The 22,382-nt window shown below is 38.2% G+C and overlaps 1 protein-coding gene across 3 annotated transcripts; it reads left to right on the top strand.

Annotated features, from left to right (window-relative positions):
• LOC148101475 (uncharacterized) lies at positions 1-7,615 on the top strand. 3 transcript variants are annotated; one of them, XM_087846262.1, is made up of 7 exons: positions 1-191; positions 1,259-1,315; positions 4,155-4,328; positions 4,450-5,410; positions 5,533-5,700; positions 5,935-6,030; positions 6,479-7,615. In XM_087846262.1, exons 4-7 carry the CDS (start codon positions 4,454-4,456, stop codon positions 6,791-6,793), a joined length of 1,536 nt encoding a protein of 511 aa, XP_087702388.1. In that variant the 5' UTR covers positions 1-191; positions 1,259-1,315; positions 4,155-4,328; positions 4,450-4,453; the 3' UTR covers positions 6,794-7,615. The 3 variants fall into 3 exon arrangements, with proteins under 3 accessions (XP_087702388.1, XP_087702389.1, XP_087702387.1); XM_087846263.1 differs by having other exon boundaries at positions 4,227-4,328; XM_087846261.1 differs by lacking the exons at positions 1-191; positions 1,259-1,315; positions 5,533-5,700; positions 5,935-6,030; positions 6,479-7,615 and having other exon boundaries at positions 1,328-4,328; positions 4,450-4,565.
• Positions 7,616-22,382: the final 14,767 nt, after the last annotated feature.

Genomic DNA, 22,382 nt, shown 5'->3' on the forward strand with positions numbered 1-22,382 from the left:
TCTGATTCACCCTCCGAAGCGGAAGGCGGCGCTAATGAGCAGTATACACTGATCGTTTACCGCTATTTGGAAAAAAATACAAAACACAGAAGAAGTAAAGGTATATGGGCGGGAAACAGCACCAAAGAGGCAACACCGACGACTGGAGAAAGTTGGACCTAACGGCAGCAACTAGCATCACTGGACTTACAGTAAGTTTTCAATGTTGATATTAGTTTATTGTTAAAATACGAATATTTAGTTGCATTTTGGGGGCGTGTCGAAAAGAATAGCAGAAATGTCGGTCCGTGTTTTTTATGTGCTTTGCTGCTCTCCCCGAAGGAAACTTTGCGCTTGCAGAGCTAGCATTAAGTTGTTGTAATGAGGGTCGCAGGCTGTTTAAAAAGTTAGATACTACTTGTTCTAGAGGTGGCGCCCGGTCGCCTAGTATGAAACAAAGTGTTTTAATCTCTCTAAATTTTGAAACCCCCTCTCATGACTCAGAATAGTTGGGTCCAAACAAGCCCGTTGTCCCTGCAGTTACACAGCGGAGATACCTGTCTGCAGTGAGAGTGCTTTCAAGCCGCTATATTTTAAACTATATGTGCAAATAAGTGGTGCAGGTGTATTAGGCGTTTGAGCGACGGTCTCGATAGGTGTTTTTTATATATATCAGTCACTTTACGCCGTAGAATGATCGGGAAACTCATCCTTCTAATACACCTGCTCTGACGAGCCACGTTGTTCACAAGCCAGAGTTAGAGGGCCAATGAAAGAGCACGGCGCACACATCGTCTCCTCTCACTTTGCCTAATTAGTGGAATCACTTGTCAATCAACTTCTGCCAACCAATTGGCACTCTTGGATCACTAAGGTCCTTATAAACAAACCTGTCGATCAAAACAACCAGAATCGTTAGGAGAGAGAAGCAGTGATGAGGAGCCTGACATTTTTGACATTAACTGTGTATGCACATTAAATAATTTCAAATAACATATGTTTGGGGGGACCTCTCATCAGTAAGGCTTTAGTTTGTAGAAATGGCGTTGTTGTTGATTTAACCATGCCGTTAAAGTTCAAGTGCTGCTGCTTGTCTTCAGTATTGTAATATTTGCTCGATGGCTTTAGTATCTTGACTAGAGATGCATTCACACTTTGGGGATTAAATGAAAAGATCATTAACAGGGAAAAATTATAAATGGAAGTATTTATAATTTGTCACCGTTTGGATGCTTTTTAATTGTTCATCAGTTTATGCCTTTGGATCTCTCTGTTCCAGCTTCAAGAATTAAGACAGAGTCAAGGAAGAGAACTGGGGATGTGATAAAGATACCAGGTAATTCGTTTTGTTTGTGAATTCTTCTACCAATCACCTCTCGCTCTCGCTCTCTCTCTCTTTCTCTCTCGAGTTGTCTTAAAAATATGTTAAACTAACTACTAAACCAACTTTACTTGTGCTATTTTCCACCTATAGATTCTTATATAAAACAAATTGTTTTGAGGAAAACAGGTTGCCATTTTAAAGCAGTGTTAGCTGTAGTCCATGACCATGTCTTTGTGAGCTAATAGTAATTCACTTATTGTTATTATTTATCACTTATTAATATAACTTAACTGTTATATTAAGTTGTAAGTATAAGGAGTTCTGTTTTGTTTCCAACATGATCTGGCAGTGTAAGTTGTGCGCAGCTTCCTTCACCTCCAGAATACAGTTATTTAGACACTACAGGCTGCAGCACAGCCACTATTCCCGTATCAGCCCTCTTCCATGCCTCTACACTGATTGCATTTGTACATTTCAGACACTTAATGCATTGAGTACTCATTTGTCAAGATATCATACAGCACAACTTAGCAGTTGTGCAGAGCAGAGTCAGAGGCCTGTGTTATTTAAATGCCCTTTATGCACATTTCAGCAGCCCTTTTCTGAAACAGGCCTTTTCAGTCATCTCAGAAAGCATTTGAAAAATCATGAAACAGTGACATGCCCATATAAGGATTGTAGGTATAGCACAAATGTGTACTCTTCATTCAATTCCCATAAAAGTAGAGCACACCAAGCAAGTCTTGCAACAGACTTTCAAAGTGATATTGTCAGTGAGGATCCCCATAATCTCCAAGCCAGTATTTCTGAAGTAGCTAGTGACTTGCATGAAGAATGCCCAGGCCAGAGCACAGAAGTGGGGAATGATGATCAGTGTGACACTGACAGTCTAAGAAATCAACTTAAAAAAAATGTGTCTTCCTTATTCCTAAAGATGCAGGCTATCCTCCATGTCTCAAACACGGCTACTCAAGAAATAGTAGAACACTTGAATCAGATCTTCTCCTTATCTGAGCCGTTGATCAAAGAGGCAGTTAGTGACATATTGCAGAGAAATGGTCACAGTATTGCAGAACCTACACTGAGTGAAGTTGTTGCCACTGTCATGGATTGCAATGTTCTGTCTACATCAACCTCTAAAGGTGCTGAGTTGAGTTCAACCAAGCGCAGAAAAACCTTTATTGAGTGCAACTACCCTTGTGTAATGCCAGTGGAGTATCAGCTGGATCAACCTGGACATACCAGCATGTATGTTCCTATCCTTTCAATGATTCAAGAGTTGTTTAAAAACACAGACATTCTTAAGAAGATTACTGAACCAAATACTGCATCTGGTCAATATGCATCATGCTCTGATGGCTCTAATTTCCTTGAAAATGACTTACTGTCAACAGGGGATCTCATCCTACCACTCCAGCTATATATTGATGAGCTTGAAATTGCCAATCCACTTGGCACATCACGCAAAATTCACAAACTTTGTGCTGTATATTGGGTCCTCGCTAATGTACCACCAAAATACCGATCAGCATTACATGCTATACAGCTAGCAATACTGGTAAAAGTGACAGACCTCCGTAAGTATGGATATGCAGCTGTACTTGCTCCATTGCTGCGTGATGTTCGTACTCTGGAACAAGACGGTGTCTTCATTGAAAGAGTTGGCCAGAATGTCAGAGGCACCATCTTTTGTGTTTCTGCTGACAATTTGGCTGCTCATGGATTAGGTGGCTTTGTAGAGTCATTTAGAGCAGGACATGTTTGCAGATTCTGTATGGGCTCAATTGAACAGTTTCAAGTAATTGAAGTCAGAGAGAGAAGGTTTCCTCAGAGAACCGAAGCCAGCCATGACCTACTTGTACAAACTGTTCAAGAAAGTGACACTTTGAGCAGCCACTTTGGTGTTAAAGGTGGCTGTGTTTTGCATGAGTCCCTGAATTACTTCCACACAATCACGGGGTTTCCTCCAGATATACTCCATGATCTTCTGGAAGGTATTGTTCCCGTGGAGCTTTCTCTTTGTGTTAAAGAGATGATCCGGCTGAAGTACTTCACTTTGGAGTATTTGAATCACAAGATTACATCATTCCCATATCAGCACACCGATAAAGTGGATAGACCTCAGCCCCTTCACAAAATGTTTCTTTCTCGAGGAACGATTGGAGGTAATGGACATGAAAATGCCACTCTGCTCCGACTTCTTCCATTGCTTGTTGGCAGTGTAGTACCAGAGGGTGATAAGGTATGGGCAGTTTTGATGGAGCTGAAAGAGGTGGTAGAGTTAGCATTGTGCCCATCATTTACTGATGAAACCTTAGACTATTTTGTGTGCAAAATCAGTGATCATAGACAGGCACTGCTAGAAGTTTTCCCTGAGGTTAGGCTCCGTCCTAAACATCACTACGTGGAGCATTATCCTGCTCTAGTTAAGTGCTTTGGGCCCCTGCTGCACGTTTGGACCATGCGGTTTGAGGCCAAGCACCGCTTTTTCAAAAGAGTGGTGCGTGACACTCAAAACTTCAAAAATATTTTGAAGACAATGGCAGTCAGACACCAACACATGATGGCATATCATCTTGCTGCGCCATCATTTTTCAAGCCAAAAACTCAGGCATCCAGGGTTGACTCTGTTCTGGTTTCAGCTCTACCAGAGGTTGCTCAAGCACACATTAGAGAACAAACAACTAGTGACACAATCTACAAGACATCAAAGGTGACCATTGATGGCACAGACTATGTCTGTGGAATGTTTCTGTCTGTAGGAGTCAGTGGTGGACTGTCTAAATTTAGCAAAATAAAACAGATCTACCTTGTGAATCACAATGTATCTTTTCTGTGTTGTGACTATGAGTCCTGGTATGTTGAACATCTGCGGTCCTATGAGCTGTCAACTGCTGACACAAGCCTGTCAATCCACCTGCAGTCTGATCTCAACGATACAGTCCCTCTCTCGGCATACAAGATAGACGACTCGCTGCTGCTGACCCCCAAGCGGTTCATTCAAGTGAGACAGAACTGAGTTCAGGTAATAATGAATGGTTCTTTTATTTATCAGTTATTGTGTTTGTATTCACTTTCTGTATAATTGAGCAATTAATATATTCTATATCGTACCTTTTAACATCCTGATTTTGTCTTTTCATTAGTACAATGGCAGCTGCACCTCCCCAACAACCAATGCTTATTCGTGTTGTTGAGACAGACCGGGCTAGAAAATTAAAACTCAGCTCACGACCAGCCTCTGTTGATGCACTGATCATGATTATAAAAGAACAGCTGGAAATCGACCTTGACTTCAGTTTGCTTTATGAAGATCCAGACTTTGACGGGAAACTTACTTCCCTTGCAGACATTGAGGAATTGCCAGAAAAAGCTGTTGTGCACATCTCACTTTCAGAAGACTCCAGCTCTACTGCATCTACTGATCTACTTTCAGATGTGTCATCTCCAGAACGTCTCAGTAGGTGGCCTCAAGGTCCTTTTCCAGTTCCCACATTTGCATTTGATGTTGAACTGAAACTTCAACATGGAAATGCCGAATATGAGAGGAGCAACAGACACCTTAAGCTGACTAGAGACCTCAAGCACAACATTTTAGAAAAGCTTGCATCTACTATGTATAGTTTTAAGGCTTACCCAAGTGATAAAGAGATTGCAAAAGCTGCTGAGGCTCTTGTAGCCAAACATCCCTGCTTGAAGGAAGCAGGATCTGAGACTGGCTGGAATGGATGGAAAAATAGCATCAAGTTTAAGATGGGCAATTATAGGACCAAGATGAGACGGGCTGGATGTCAGGAGGTCACTGTTAATGCTGGAAAAAGAAGTAGAAGTAATCCTGATAATGAACCTTCACATTCCAACATTAAAAGACCCAAGAGAGCAGAAGTCAACTTCCTACCAAACTTTCCCCAAGGAAAGGATCCTTCAAGCCTTGACCAGTTGAGGCAAGCAATTGTTGAAGAAGTCAAGAAGGCTGAGAAGAACCTGCCCCTCATTAGAAAGTTGATGGAGACCACATTTCCCCTGCGCAGACAAACCATAGTGATGTCCTGCCCACCAGTGAAGGAGCTCTTGGACCTCTGGCCTGCTCTAAAAATGGAGTCTGAGGTAATATGGATCAGCTCTCTTTAAAATGAAAATTGTAATTCTTACTCATGTGGCAGCTTTTTGCTGCTTTATAAAGCTGTGCGAGATTCTTCAAATTGAACTGTATTGTCCTTCTGCTGTAGTTGTATGCAGAGTTTCAGCGGATTACAAATCAGAACCTGCCCAATACATTCTACGCTGAACTTGACCGCCATCTTCCTCGACTGATGACCTTATTCAGACAGAAGGCATCAAAAACTGGGAAGACAGCAGATGCCCTGGCTGAAATTCTAAGAATTCACGATGAACAGGTAATAATAGGTTGTTACACATTTCATAGGTTGAACCAGTGGAACATTGGACAGGTTTAATGATTTAAATGAGCTTTTTGAATTTTGCTATTAGTCCACTTTGTGTTTGCTATTTGTCTGACTGTATTAAAGATGTGAACAGGTTATTTGTGGACATATGTTCTGATTTGACTGTTGCTGTTGTTGTTCAGTAAACTCACCAGTATATACAATTCTGTTTTTATCTGGCAATAGGAAATCCATGATATCCACACCAAGCGCACTACCGTTCTCCACGCCCTTCCTGTCTATCTGTGTGAGGATGTCTCTGGATTTTTCAGAACCTGCACTGTGAGTGTCCTTAAGTATCTAACAGATACTACTGTGTATATAAACAGTGCATCAAAGTACAAACATGTATTTTGATGCACTGTTTGGACTTACCTTTGTTTAGTCTACCCATACGGTTTCCATGTATGGTCTTTTCTGTCTCCTCACTACGAATGAACCGAATTGGTGTTTTGTTGAAAGTGATAAGATGTTTAGTAAAACATTTTCCTGTGTATTTCCTTTAGCTTAGTTTCAGTCTATCTCACACCACTTGATTCTCTGGTGAATTAGCTGATTTATGTGTGCAGAACATGGATCTTCTGTTTTTCACCTCTTACAGTGAGACCCAGGTCTCCCTTGTAAAAGAGGTATTGGATCTCAACGGGAGTTGGTAAAATGAGAAATTATATGTCGTTTGTTGTATTTCTTGGGTTAGATTGTGATTAGTATCTCTTTTTCATTCATTCAGGACGAATCTGATGAGTTGGAGCTTGATGATGTTGAAGTGGCCCTCTTCACTGTCGTCAGTGACCATGACACGACAAGTCCAGTTCACTACCAACCTGTGAAAATCTCTGTCGTCATTGAAAGTGATGCCGTGGTCAGTCTCCCCAGATTTGGTGAAGCCTTCCTGGTAATGTTTGGACTGATCTATGCACTTCACCTCAGCTACCCCAAAGCCCTGACCAACACTTTAGAATTTACTCAAAAGATTTTACTTGGTCTAGAAAGTAGTAAACTGTCACCCAGGTTACAGACCCTCAAGAATGACTTGGTTATGTAGAAACTCATCTGAAAGAAGGATGCAGGGTGAAGCATTATAAAAGGCTAGTTCAAAGTTCTCTGCTTTTATCTAAATAATGCCTCAAAACGTTTTTGTATTACTCTACAGGTGTTCAGCCAATAGGTCCAAACTATACAACGAGCCTTTGTTCTCATTAACATAATGCAAAGCAACACTAATGTTTTGTATGTTTTAATGTTTTTTGTAATACTATTTCTAAAACATTGTGGGCTGCGCAAGATGACCTAAATTTCACTGTTTGATACTTGTTAATGTAAACAAATAGCATTGTAATTCACTCAAATTGCTGCCCTGTTGCCTTATTCAGATATTAGCCAGAGAGCCAAAAGCACATTTTGATATTATTTATTATTATTTGGCATTGTTCTTTATTACTCTGACAGTTTTCCTGACTAAACAATTTTTGGTCTACTTATTTTAATTTATAAATGTTTTTGTTAATTATTTTTAATTTTTAAAAAAAAAATGTATTTAATTTCAACATAATGTGCTAAAAGGGAGCAGGCAAGATACTGTTCAATGGCAGATGTTTATGACTTTTGCATATTAAGTTACCGATACTCAGTGTAATTGAGGCAATATATTGCCTCAAAATTTTTAAGTTTTGGGTCACATGTTTTTAAGTATCAAGTAGTCAACATATTTGATTAACGTGTACTTAAAATAATGACAACACAAACTAATAAACATTTGAGTGTTGTTAACATAAAAATGTTGTGGTTGTGTACTTATTTTTTATAAGTTCTGTGAACTTATTCCTTTGAATTTGTAAACTTGAAACTTTAAGTCATATTAACTGCAAATATTTGAGTTGACCGTTCTGAAAAGATACAAGTACCATGTAATCCAAACTTTTATGTTCTGGAAAAATTTGACTTTTGAGTTGATCAACTTAAAAAAATTGAGGCAATCGATTGCCTCAATTTTTTTGAGTTCTGGTAACTTATTCGGGTTTACAGTGAAGATGGAAAATAATAAATGTAAACTAAAAAAAAATGAGATCACAAAGAAGGTTTGTTTTAGCTGGAAAAAGAGTGGGATTTTATATTTTCTTAAAATAAGCTCAAAAAATAACATTAAATACACTACTTAAGTAAATGCATTCAGTTACTTCCCAGGCTTAACGTTTGCATTGCTTTTGGTGAAAATGTACAAATCTGGATTCAGTAAAGGCAACAAAACAAAAACAAAAGAAAACAGAAGAAACATACTCTGTGTATTAAAATCCTTGTCATTTTCTTGGCACATTATATATGCCACATACAAAAACCTCAGATCAAAAATTCAGTCTTGACTTTGCCTTCAAGGTTATCTGTACTCAAACAGATGAAGGATTCACTTCTTTACTGTACAGGTTGTGAATATTCGTCATATTTTACCCGACTTCTCCAGAATAAAAAGGGGATAAGAAAATGAATTTTCCTTGATCCAGTCCAGCCTCATTCCAAGGCCAAATTGGCTATTGATCTCCGTCTCTTTGTCTATTAAGGGAAAGCCTTGCATGCCAAAATTGGTCACCACCGTGACGGCTGCCCATATCTCAGTGCTGATTGATTCTGTGCGGGCTGTGGCTGGCCGAGCCAAACCAAGGTTGATGGGAGAGGGGATGAGGTTGATGGGAGAGGGGATGAGGATGATTGTCTGCGGTTACTGTCAGCCTGGCACTCAATGCACATGATCAGTAGAGCGGGAATCCACACAGACCAATCCTTTTGCCTAGTTTCCTTGGCCCAGCGTTCCCCACACCCTCTGTGTTTCTGCCATCAGTTTAAAGGAAAAGGATACAGAGAGGAAGGTTATTCCATTCATTCTTTTGGAGGGACTTGATGCAATCAATAGTGCCAGAGTGGGATGATGGCGCAGTGACTAAGGCAGTGCAAGGACTTAGGCTGTGGTATTGTATAAGGAGGCAGAAGAAATGAAAATCCCCCACTGTGAGTCAGTAAGAGACCAACAGTCACTATGATTGCTCTTTTCTTTGAAAACTCTTCATCTGTGCCTTGTGGCTTTCACTGGTTTGAATAAGAGGTGATTGATTTCAAAATCCCTCTGAACTTAAAGCTATTTCACACAAGACCTGCATTTCTATCTGAGTTTTGACATGCAGGTGTCTTCCAGGACTTGTATCGCACTGCTTTTTGGATTTGGTGATCGATAACTGCAAAGCACGCTCACCAAGGAAGCTGGGTGTGCCAAGAGATATAATGGGATTAAAACATTTTACCCAGATAAGGTTTTTGCCCTGCAGTTAAGCAATTTTGTTGAGTTACTTCAATCTAAGCAGTAATGAGAAGAAAAATAATCTCATGCGACTGATGACTTACTAAATTCTCAAATATAAAACCATCAAATGAAATTAGCTCATGTTTCTACGATATGCCTAACGATGTTGAATAACAACATCAGATCTCAATTTAACTTAAAATGTGATATGGTTTTTGTTTTATGTTTTTGGTTAATGCAACATGACTCGATTATTAAGTCTGTTATGGAAAATCCATTTGGGAATGTGACTAACCAGGCACATTGTTTCAAGTAAAATCCTGAGATGCTTTTTATTTTATTTCTACAGTCTCTTACATCATTTTAGAGCAATTTTTGTCTGCTCTTCTTTACTTCAATGACTTTAATGACGTGAGTTCATCGAGGTTTGAATGTACTCATTTACCCACAGCTCTCTTAAGATTTTGCAAAAGCTTTTCAACGTGGTTAAAGTCTAGACTTTGAAAAAGAAAAGGCCACTTATCCATTCTGCTGTATATTTGCTTGAGATCATTGTCCTATTTAATAACCCAGTTTCAGACAAGCTTTGGCTGTGATCGTATTACTTCTGACTCTAGAAAACTTTGGTATACAGAGGAGTTCATGACTGACTCATTAACTACAAGGTGCCCAGGTCCTCCGGCTCTAAAATAAACCCAAATCACAACCCCCCACCCCCACCCCCACACCACCACCACCACTGTGCTTGACAGTTGGTATGAATGTACCTTCACTAACATTAACATTTGACATGATAAGTGGGGCCTTTAAATGTTACATTTTTGATTAAAACGGTAGAATGATGGATTTGAAATGGTTTGGAAATTACCTTATGAAGAGCAATGAGCACCATGAGTTCTTTGTCGAAGACTTCTGCAGTCTTTCCTCATCAGCATTGCGTTAACACCTGAATGCCCCAGACCTACAAACTGTCAAAACTTCTGGTTTTATTAGCAGCACCTGGGCAGGTGCCTTCCATTTAAATTCTTTTTAAGCATTAAGGATGTACTTAGTTGTTTACATTCTGCTTCTGCATTTTGACTTATCTTTGGTTAAATAATGACACAATGTGATGTCACATGTTACTGTTCATCTTACATTTAAAGGCTATATGCTTTTGTATTATGTTCTGATACTTTAAACCCAAACGATACAAATCACATTAGGAAACATAATTGATAATAATAAATATAAAATATTATTTTAATCAATTAAAGTATTTTTAACCTCATATTAAATATTTTACCACTTTTGGAAAAGCAGATAAATGCACAACATAAACACCCCTATGGTATAGAGGTTTTTTCACTCATCCCCTTTCATTGAATAGGTTACCTGTAATAGAGGGTCATTGTGCTAGATGCAGTGTTGGGCAAGTTACTTTGAAAAAGTAATTAATTATAGTTACTAGTTGCTTCTTCAAAAAAGTAACTGAGTTAGTAGCTGAGTTACAAGATTCTAAAAGTAATTAATTACTTGAAAAGTAACTATTGTGTTACTTTAAAAAAAAATGTTTAACCCTCTGGGGTCCAGGGTATAATTGGCCATTTTTGACTACTTTTGATTTGACCTCTGCATTTCGCCTTTAAAAACTATTGATTTGCCTTGTTTGGTATCATTCTTTTCAGCACAACCGCACGTGTTTGAATTTACAGTTATGTTTTCATTTTGACATACTGTATTATTGCAATTGATGTAAAATCAGCCAAAAAACAAAAAATCCTTGCAGAAAAAGTTATATTTTTTACTATTTTAACCACAAACTTGTTTATTGAATCATATTTCATAACTTGAAATGCAAATATAAATGGTCAATTTAAAAATCATATGCACAAGTTTTGCAAACAACAAAGTTATTTGCAGCCATTTACCTTTTACCCTTTTTTATAACCATTTCAAACTATTTACAGAACAATCAGCTGCTCTGCATTCAATAAGATGCCACACAAATTATTTGTGCCACTCCAAAAAAATAATTTCTGTCCACTACAAAGGAGAACATCACAGCCTGATACCTGCAGGCCTGACAGCAGCAGGTGTGTCACTCCTTTTTCTACCTGGAGACAGCAGTCGCCTCATTGTTCTGACACACAACACAAAACTATCCACAACACTACACACTAACTACACAAGACAACACATTAACTACACACTCCAAACACGCTAAATGTCACAAATCTCTCACATCTCAAAACTCGCTCTCTCTCTTTTTCAGCTTTCTTTCTTTCTCTCTCTCTCTCTCTCTCGCCGTCACCCCTAAAACGTCCCCCTCTTCCTAAACAACCAAATGTCATGTTGCCATATCATTTTTGATTGGTCGACATGGTACAGTTTTCCACCAACACAAATGGGCTGTTTTTTGTTTAGTTTTTTTATTTTTTGCTCATAAGCAGAGAGTGCTTGCTGCTCTGTTCTTAGATGTTAACGTGACGAAACTATTGAGGAAAAAACACCCGTATATATTGTTTATCATGACTCTGGTTTTACGTGGCCTATCAACACAATTTAAAAACATATCACCTTGTTGCTTTGTCATCTTGAAGTGGCCGGGTGATTGGCTTACCACGACTACTTTATTCTTCCTCAGTCAAACAGCAGCACTCATGCGATTGTTTTGCCTCTAGCTCCAGGTGTTGTGCCAAAAAGTGATTGTCTGCTAGAAAGTGATTGCCGTCTGCAGGAGCGTGCAGCTGCTTAAAGCTGTAGCGCCCAGATTACTTACGTAGACAGCTACTTCAGTGCAACTGATATAAGGTGCGGTAAGCTAAAGACAGCTTCAACCTTCTGTTTGTTGAAAAATAGTAACGCGATCGCACCGCGTTTTCTTGTTAGTAACTATAACAGCGTTGTAATGATAGAAAAAGTAATTAGTTAGATTACTCGTTACTGACAAAAGTAACGCCGTTAGTAACACCATTACTTGTAACGCTGTTATTCCCATCACTGGCTAGATGCACATTGTTTTGTGTGACTTCTCCTTTCCAGGAGATAAACCAAAGTTGCAGTTTAAATGGTGATCTTGATTGACTACAACTGACAGTTTAAAAAAAAAAAAAAAAAATTGTCATGACATTCATGCCCATGATGAGTGTATGTAAACTTCTCACCACAACTATGCATGTGGTGTGCCGATAGTATGCAGCATGCTTGTCTCTGCTGCTGGAAACAATGCAGGTGAGAGTGAAATGGAAATTAAAGCGGGTCTATTATGTTCAATTAAATTACCATATGTTTGTACTACTACCACTATGGTAGCTTTGCATGATTCATTTGTTCAATAATAATCCTTCTTTTTCTTATACTGGGACTCAGTGCAGCTCTTTGGTTAAGCCATTTCTGCTCTTCTCCCTTTAAGAAACCCCCCATTTACAGCCAACTTCTAATATGCTGCTACTGGGTTTCCTGACCATATTAAGGATACCTTTGCATATTCTTACATATTTAGAAGACAGAATTAGTTTAATTCTTTACTTTCCATTTTTTTATTGGGTTGTCCAAAAGTGTTTTCAAAAGAAAACATGTTATTAAGAAAATATAGGTGTAGCCTTACTAACAAGTAATACTACTTCATTGACTGGCTACCCTCCTAGTAAATTCTTGCACTATTTTTTTTAATTTATAAAGAACGTTAGTCATGAAATATCATTAAATGACTTAACTCTCATGGAAAACCAACAAACCACATAATGTTTCGGGTTTTAGGTTTAGCAGTAGTTCAGAGAAAATTATTTCCGTCATTTGGTGATGGCGTGCCTGTCAAGGCAAATGGTCTGTTTCTGAAATGTCAAATGAAACACTGCAACCTTTTGAAAGGTTAGGCATAACAAGGGAAGCCCTACTGTACAACCTCCCAAATGTCTGACAAACAGTTTGGTTCCAACACAAGATTAACCTCCCTGCAGACTGAAGGGCATATAATAAAGACATCAAAATGGGTGCAGATCATAAACCGAGTCAGATGAGTCTTAATCACAACTACAATATTAATGCCTGCTCCTAGGTATCAATAAATCACGGGTAACAGTGATGGTGGCTGCTGAATTTAAATGATATCTCTGTGCATAATTTGATTTTCCCAAACAGCTGCTCAGGGTAATGTGGAGGACTTTGTGGGAAGGTGATGGAGTGAGCTCCGGAGAATCCAGCAGCGGAGGAGAAGGCATCCGTAAGATGGCCTACAGCTTTATGAGAATGACTAGAATACTGGTCTGATTTAAAAACTTTTTTGAATTAGGGGATGTGGTATAATCAATTTGGGCTCCACGTGAGATGGCTTCTTTTGTTTTGATGGAAAAGGGGAGCTTTAAATGAGATGAGATTAAGACTGTGTAGCTGGAATTACTGAGTACTGCAGGTCAAATCCTCACATTACCCTCCCCGTCTCACGAAAACAAACACACCTGCAGTCGCTTTGCAGTGTCACGGGGCATAATGAGGTTTGTTTTCAACTTCCATCTCTGCGGTGCCATGTTTGCAAAACACCTAGTGGAAAAAATCAATTGATGAGGTTGGTTCTAAAGTGAGATGATCTCTCATTAAAAAACAAATCATGGATTTCTCCAAAATGAAGGTGGGCTTAGGCTTATTTTGTATATATATATATTATATGACAGCTGCTTTAAAGCTACACTGAACACTAAACATTGGGATGGATAAATTCTGCATTGCTAATGGAAAAGGAGTCACTCAACACTGAGGTGATAGTGACAACGGCTGAAGCTGTTGTGGTTATAAGAAGGACAGCCACAGGGGATGCTGTTTTGCTTTCCACTAGTGGTCCAAAAGTACAAACCAAAAAGTACAGATCACATATCAGCTTTATGTAAAAAAAAAAGACAATGAACATTTAAAAAACAAACAAACAAAAAAAAACATGGCTACGACATTCAGAGACAGTGCTTTACAAATTTAATAGACCACCAATCCTAAAATGTAAAAAAAATCTGTTTGAAACCATAAATATTATTTTTGCTTTTTATTAGGCAAATAACAAACTGAATTTTAAACATTTTTATCCCCAAATTTGAGCTGACACACCGAACTTCTCTGAGAAGCCAGAAATTCAAATCAAGAATAGTTTCCAACCAGTAAACTACATTTTCTGTTCAGTTTCTGTTATAGTAAATAACTATAATTTGCCATCTTAATAACAAAAAAATAATAATTCAATTTACTTTTTTTCTTTTGTGTTTTGTAAAACAAATTTTAAAGTTTTAGAGTAAGCTTTTATGTCCTCTGTCATATTGTCCCTTTCACTTAAAATATTAATTTTAAGCATGATGGCTGATTAGTTCATGTAGTGCTATGAAAAGGATTTTTTGAGTGTGATCCCACCTTATGATATAACTCAAATTTAAAAGTTTTGTATTTTTCTCTCCAATATCCACGCAGCACTTTCTATAACAGAGTGATTCAGCTCTGCTAGCACAAGGACAGATATAGAAAAGCTTTCATAACACATGCAGTGATTCTTTGCAACACAATGGAGCCGCTTGGCAGAGCCTCATAAGCTCTTTAATTTGAAAAATTCTGCTTTGTTGATTTCGAAATATTCAGTTTTACTTGCTGTATATCATTATCGTCATTGCTGTAACAAAAGCTTATTCTATCTTCCATGGTAAACTACCTTCCTGATGTAGGTGTACTGCAAAGCAAGTTCAATATATCCAGGTGTTCCTTGAATCAGCTGGCTTAAAGACAGTCAGAGATAACAGATGTTACATGTCAAAGTATCCCTGAATCCCTAGTTGGCCCTGATCCATCCATTGGGGTGTGAATGTGTGAATCACATGTATGAATGTGTATGTGAATGAGGCTTAGAAAAGCACTTTAAGCGGTCAAATCAAGTATAAAAGCATGATTTAGATACAATTTATTCTAAAATGAGCTCTGAATCTTTCAACTTAAGTATTAATTACCATGGTGATCTAGCCAAATAAATAGAAAGCCACCATTGTGACACTGGATTTAAGGTAAGCACAGCTCTAGAACTTTCTGCATGCACAATCATCCAGGTATAGAAATCTTAAATTGGACTAGTGACAAAACATTTCTCCCACATCTTGGACATTGGCACAAGATATTTTTTCAAACATGGCGTGAATGAATGTCACAGCAATGGTCATTCATTGTCCAAATGTTTGTTAGCTATTTAAAAGCTGTTATCACCTAAATCTGCAGACTCTGTATACAGTAGCGTTCTTGAATCTTAAAGCTCATTTTTGTTTGTTTGTTTGGTTTGTTTGTGGGGGTTTGTAGACAATGCTAACATGCTAAACACATATTTAAAGCATCAGTCTGTTTCTGGTTTATCAAATAGCTGAGTGAAATGTACATTTCACTGTCTGCAAAGCACCAAATGTTGCCAGACAGATTGCAGACAGTGAAGTTTGAGCTTTCTCAAATCAAATGCGAAAATCAAATACTGAAAACTGGAGTTATCTTCATTGAGTGGAAGAAAACACTACACCAAATAAATGGTCATGTTCTTTTGTTTGTGTCAGATGTTTGAAAGAAAAAAAAAAAACCGAGAAAAAAGTGTTTATGTTTTTTCTGCCTCAATACACAGTTAAAAAACAAACACTGCTTTTTGCCAATTATATTTCTATTATATTTGGAGTAATTTAAATTTATTTTGTTCTTCAACAAAAATAATTATCCTATAACAGCTCTGGGCACTTAGTTTGAGATACACAAAATCTTAATTATGTTTTTTCTTCTTTGCATGAAGAATTGATTATCTGCCTTCATTAAAGATCAAATTTAACTGTATCACCTCACTCGATCCAGTTGGAGATAAACAGATCAATAACAAGCAGTCGACTCTGCATAATTCTCAGCAGCCTCAACATATTTAGTGTGCTCCACTAACATACCCACAGCCATGTTTTAGTTTCTTTTAGAATTGAGTTTCTTTATGAAGCACTCTTTACTTTACAAGTTGTAACTATTGCTGCTAATACCACACTGCTATAAAAAACAAACAAATAAAACAGTTTTGCCGCCTCTACAAAAAGGCATCATTTCTGAAAATAATTTTACGCATTGGATCTTTTATTTTTTGACGATATCGTCGAGTAAACCTCAGGTTTTTTTCCGCTGGGAAATGTAGCTATTTAAAACACATTTTTGCTTTAAGAACTAATGATTTTATTGTTTTTCAGTCTTTTCATTGTGTGTGAAAAATGGCTTCTAAATGTCCTGTTCATGAAGATATTACGCCGCACTCAACTTTATTCCAAATCCAATCTCGTGATTCAACATATCGATAAGTTGTGTGTGCTGCTGCGGAAAGATGCAACAAAGCAAATCACATTGCATACAAACATGTCTGCAAGATCATTAATAGCACTGCAGATGCGCCAAATTGAAAATGGAATACAGATGGGTTTTCACACAGTTCATTACTTAGATTGCCTTCTGAGAGCAGAATTGTGGAAGTACAGTCTGCATGCATTGATGAAACTTGTACTGTACCGCCAAAAGAAACTACCTTCTGCTGTGGCTCTGAGGACCACAGATGGGGTTGAGAGGCAGTGTAATGTAGAGGTTCTTTTTCTCATTGTTGCATGTTCATAGATTAATTTACATGGTTAAAGAAATGAGTTATGTTTGCTGCAAAAATGCATTACAGTATGCATTGTAATGCAATGATTTCAATGTCAGCATTTGTGCATTTCAGAGTTTGAAAAATACAAATAATTAATATATTACATAACATATTATTCTTGAGCTGCTTGTTTTATTTGGAAAGGATTTTGCCCCACATACCCCTCCTGATGCAACTCTCCCATTTATCTAGCACTGGGACCAGAACCAGGAGTACACAAGCATGCTCCAACACTGCAGAGTTGGGTTGACCCCAAAAGATCTGCTCTGAGCTCACGGGGGTGATGGACAGGTTAAGAGATGAAGTCAGGCAGAGGTCTATGATATTTGCAGACAACACTAATTTGTAGTCAGCGTAGTGGCCAGGTGGAAGAGAGCCTGGAGAGGTGGAGGTATGGTCCGGAGAGAAAAGGAATGAAAGTTAGCAAAAGGGAAACAAAACTGAAGATGCAAGAATTGAAGTAAAGGTAGTGAATAAGAGGAGCTGTAGATACTGATGATTTTCACTGGTACTGACCAGAATGGCCATGATTAGAATTAAGTACATCTGAGGAGACAGCTCACATGTGAAGAGGAGGTATAGTGGGTATATCGCAAAGGATGCTGAAAACGTTCATGGATTTAATGAAGGAGGACATGCAGAGGGTTGGTGTGGCAGATGAAATTGCTAGAAAAAGGTTCAGATAAATGCAGGTATGACACCAATACTGAACAGAGAGTGCCACATAACGGAAAATAGTCTAAAATACGGAAAAAAATCATAGAGTAAAGCTTTTAGTATCAAGAGCTTCTCACAAAACTACCAATTTTTTATAATTAGTGCAAATTTCCATTTACAGAATAAAGAGAAAATAGATTTATCACAGCCAGTTTAAATTTCTTGGATAATGTTGAAAATTAGGTTGACACTTCAGTCTCTTCAGTGGGGCTCTAAGTTTTGTATCATCCTTTGCAGGGAGAAGGTAAAGTCAAGCACCTTAACGCTTTCAAACTTATACTGCATGTAACAAATTATCTTCTGTTACCTAATGATCAGTGTCCATTTACATATGAGTGCAACTTACACACTAACTAAGCACATTTGTTTATGAAAACTGAACTGCTCATTCAGAACTGAACTGTTGAACATCAGCTTTAAGAAGATTCACATTTCTTCTGAGTGAGAAGCTGCCATTCATAAGACATTAAGCAGCAAACTGAATTGAGTTCTATTTCACTCGTCACGCACATTTTATTCCCAGATGTTTCCTTTTTATCAAAATGTAAGTCACATGAATCATCGTGTTACAGCTCTGACCCTGAATTGAAGTAAAGAGTACTACTGAGCCTGACTTTACTTGTCTTTTTTTAAATTTTATTCAAATATTTTATGTACAAATGACACTGCAATTCATGTTCTTTGTAAATGACGTCTGTTATTCTCCAGCTGCTGTTTGAATAAATTGATCAGAAAAAAAAAACATCCGGTTGGAGTCTGCGGTCATATACCTGGTCCAGCCAGTTGAGAACCAGCCTACATGTGTTGCTTGTTGTTGTTGTTTTTGTATTTAACTTAAAGTAGTTAAATGTGGGTTAAATTTCAAAGGGGAAATAAATCATGTGATCTGCAATTAAAAGTCATCAGTGGACTTCTTGCTGTGGCAATGACATCAGTGTTTCAGCTTTTACACCAGCAATTTTGTGGCACCACTCTTTAAATGAGTATATCAGAGGGAAGAGCTCAGCTTGAGGGGTTTGAGCATGTGCAGAGGAGGGATAGTGGATATACTGGCCAAACAATATTGAGCACTGAGCTGCATGGCAGGAGGAAAAGAGCAGAGTCCAAAGAATATAAAACAGCATCGCTTAGAGAAGTCCTCTACTCTGATTATGATGATGTATCTCATCAATATCAGGTCTGCTGTTTTCTGTGTTTTAATATCTCTACCGTTTATATGCTTCACCTGGAAGATCAACCTCAAGTCTACTCATCAATCACTGACTATAAAGTTTGCAGTAAATAATAGTTACACTTAGCTGAGCTGTGCATCGACTTTGAATGTTGCGCCTCCAGCGTGTTATGGGATGACATTTTCTCCTTTCCCTTCTTAAAGGATGGCCCAACGTATCTGCTAAAGGAATGAAAAGGAACCCACCAGAGTGTATTTCCTCAGCATTTAAAGATTTACTCATTTCACTCAGTGAGGAACTTCCTTCAATAGTAAAATGTCTCTCTGGTTCTCCTACAGCCAAAACCATTACTTTACATTATGAGCTTGTTAAATGGATAAAAGGGTCTTCTGATGTAAAATGAAGCACTGTCCTTCAACCAAAGAGTGAGTGCACTTTACAAAATAAATATTTATCTGCCTTTACTGCTGTAGAATACTTCCTTTGACTGGCACTCTGGTTTGAGTCATAAATAAAGCCATAATGTCATAAAACTGCGCTCGGTGAGTACAAACCTAACTTTGGAGGAAAAGTCTTATTAAAGTGCCTTTGGAGACAAAGTCACCAAACTTTTATATGAATGCTTTTATCAACTCTGTGTGCTATCTTGTGCCCCAGTGTCCACTGAGTAGGTTATGGCTTTCTCCCAGTTTACTTAAGCTGGGGAATGTGTTTTTAGCCCAGAATGGCTGCCATAAGGGATGCCAAGAACTAAGACTTACTTCCAAAAGGACCATTAATACGGTTTTGTTTAAGTCGTTGTTTTGGTTTTGGTTTTTCATTCATACCAACACTGATTTAGAACCACAGATTCTATATATGTTTTGGACTGTGAGAGGAAAACAGAGTACATGAAGAGAACATGCAAACCTTACACTGAAAGGCCACAGTCAGCATGTGGATTCAAGCCCAGAACCGTCTTGCTGTGAAGTGGCAGAGCTCAGTGCACCACCATGCTTGCTTTCTTTGTCCATTTAAAGCTAATGGCTGGATATATGGTGTACATTTAGCTTATCAGTAATGCAGTGATTTAGATTAATTTGAGATGCTATTTTATTATCTTGTTTGGCTTAAGTGGGGGCAGTTCTGACATTCAATTTCCTTGTAAATTATCAATATCACATATCAATTTATCTGATTGAGTTAATTGGCCACCACCATCGCTAAGCAGCATAACAAAGACATTACATTCGTGGAAATAAATTGTACGCTGTGTGGCCAAATGTTTGTGCCATTTGGACGCGTTTCCCATCTTTGTTGTGATTAGCGTTGGGGTCGATACTTAAAAGAAGTCATTATTACACACATTACACAGAACACTTTCCTTAAAGTATTGTAGTTGTTTACTTAATTATGACCAGAAACAAGTAATTTATTATACTACTCGTTACATTACTTTCGCGTTTCTCCGTAAAATGACCTGAAAATGTATTGTCTCATAATTAGCATCTAAGGATTAAAAAAAACAGATTACAGTCCCACACACTAACACAAGTCCCTATCCTAATGAAGGCACAGATATGAGCTTTCTCTTAGTTTTTAAGTAAGAACACAATGCTGACAAAGATGAAAACCAGCGCAAAGAGACTTTAAAGTGATCGTCACAGTGAGTTCACTGTAGAAACATGAACAGGTAGAAATGGAGGCTCCAACCTAACTTTTCATCGGTTTGTTACTATTCACTCAGCTCTAACGTCACTCTGGATTCTTAGCTAGCTTAATGTTAGCATGAGCAAAGTTAGCATGCTGTTTGTGCAGCTGCTTTCAGAGAGCAAAAGTTGTGATGGCAGGAACTGAACTACTGGAAACCAGGTAACTATAAGTACCAGTTCTTAATTCCCATCCTATGTGCAACACTCTGTACATTCTTCAGAGTCTTGGAAGTGATGGCCAGAGGAGCCGATGGTGCGATATGGCAGCCTCGCCTCTGTCAGTCTGTCCCAGGGCATGCAATCCATTATTATTTAAACCAACTGTTAACTGTATATTTCTGTACATTTACGTATTATGATTCATATTGCCACATTCATTGACCTTGTTTATAGGTAACTTCATTGTTTGATCACGTTAAAATGTTCCTAATTTAATGTCTAAAAGCACTTGTAAAAGGCAGAATCCCATGTAAAATTGGCGCAACAAACTCTATTTTCATTACTGAAAATGACTGTATTTTCATGAGAAAGTTATTTTCTGTTATTTTACGGTAGTATTTTGGCGCCCCAGCTGCCGGAATATTACCGTTTTTTTAAGATGTTTTTTGTAACAATGTAGGAGCTCTGTAACGGTCAGTGGAAATTATCAAGCTAGTCTTATATGGTGGAAACCATTTACAATACATACACTATTTCATCACAGCAGGAAATTGTTTCCAACAAATAACCTTGAATAACACACTCTGCACAGCACCTGCTGAGCACCAAATAATGGATATCGCTCTCAAGAGCTCGTCGAGGAGAAGAACACAGAGTTTAAAAGGATAGATGAAGCTACTTTCAGCTGCTCTTTTGTCCCGAGGAGTCATCAGCAGCAGAGCGTCCTGCACATTTGACTTGGCAGTTTTACATCAGATGGCCTCTTGCATCCAAGAGGGATTTGTGAATCTTACTGAAACTAAACCAGCTACCTTTGGCTTGCCAAGTAAACGTGTAAACCACTACACTTTGAAGCGCACACATAGTTTAAAAGGATGAAATTAAATATTTAATTTCCATATATCAACAGACTGGTGAACATATTTAAATCATCATAAAGATGAATGCAACAAAACCTGTGCGCTCAGGGTTGTTGCATTTTTATGTATAAATATGACACTTTATTGCTTTATATTCTATGTTCAACCTAAATGTTTATCTCCTATTTTCATCGTTCAATACCTCTGTTCTTCTTCTCTCTGCTGACAACCAGTATTGATCTTTAGACTTTCTCCACCTGTTCCTCCCATTTTGTCTTGCAGTGTTTACCACTGTGTGCCGTCGCTTCCCTCCATTTTGGTCCTCTCGGTGCACAGCCGTGTTCCTAAAATCCATTTCTTCACAACACCTCTGGGCTACTCACCTCCCTGGGGTGAGGTGAGCCCTGCTGTCATCATCCTCTCTCTACTTGTAATGCGGCTGAAAACTTCCCTCTCTTATCGGCAGGGTCTGAAGAGGCCTAAACACCAGGCAGAAAGATGGGATTTTAAATCGCACTCATTGAGGCATTCATCCAACACAGATTTACCACTCGGTGTACAAGTGTCTGCCTTCATCTGGCAGCCCTGTAAAACAGTGGTAGCAACATATGTGCTAAAAATCATGCCAGTTACAAGCCTAAAGCCTTTAAGACAGGAGATTCCTATTTACAACATTTATTTTGGTGACAACTTGGTCTCAAAGCAGCCAAGTAATCCATTTTCAGGTATTGCCTGTCAGTCAAATGGTGTGTGCAATGCTTTGCAATCTTCCCTCAGTTTTTCTGTCACTCAACGATTTTTTAGGTTGCTATGACTGCTCGTGCTTCTCTTCCATTTATTCCATATAAACAATGCTTCTGCCTCTGATAGCATAAAAAGAAATTCTTTCTGTGAGCCAGGAGGGTGTTTTTTTCCCCCTTTTTAAACAGAAAAGATCTCTCCAGCAGTAAATATAAAGGCTTTCATGTAGTGCCTCTAGCAGACAAGCTCTGTCCAGAGATTTCTTAATCAAAAATATGAGAGACTTTTATTTCAAGAACAATGTTTAGCACTATTCCCAAATGAGATTAGTTTACAATGGCGTTTTTCATTTAGTGC

The sequence above is a fragment of the Neolamprologus brichardi genome, chromosome 9 (assembly GCF_056152115.1).
Source record: "Neolamprologus brichardi isolate AB-2024 chromosome 9, ASM5615211v1, whole genome shotgun sequence".
Taxonomy (NCBI): domain Eukaryota; kingdom Metazoa; phylum Chordata; class Actinopteri; order Cichliformes; family Cichlidae; genus Neolamprologus; species Neolamprologus brichardi.

Bases quoted from the DNA above. Each gene is read 5' to 3' on its own strand.
- LOC148101475 (XM_087846261.1), top strand. From the start codon at position 1,641: ATGATCTGGCAGTGTAAGTTGTGCGCAGCTTCCTTCACCTCCAGAATA.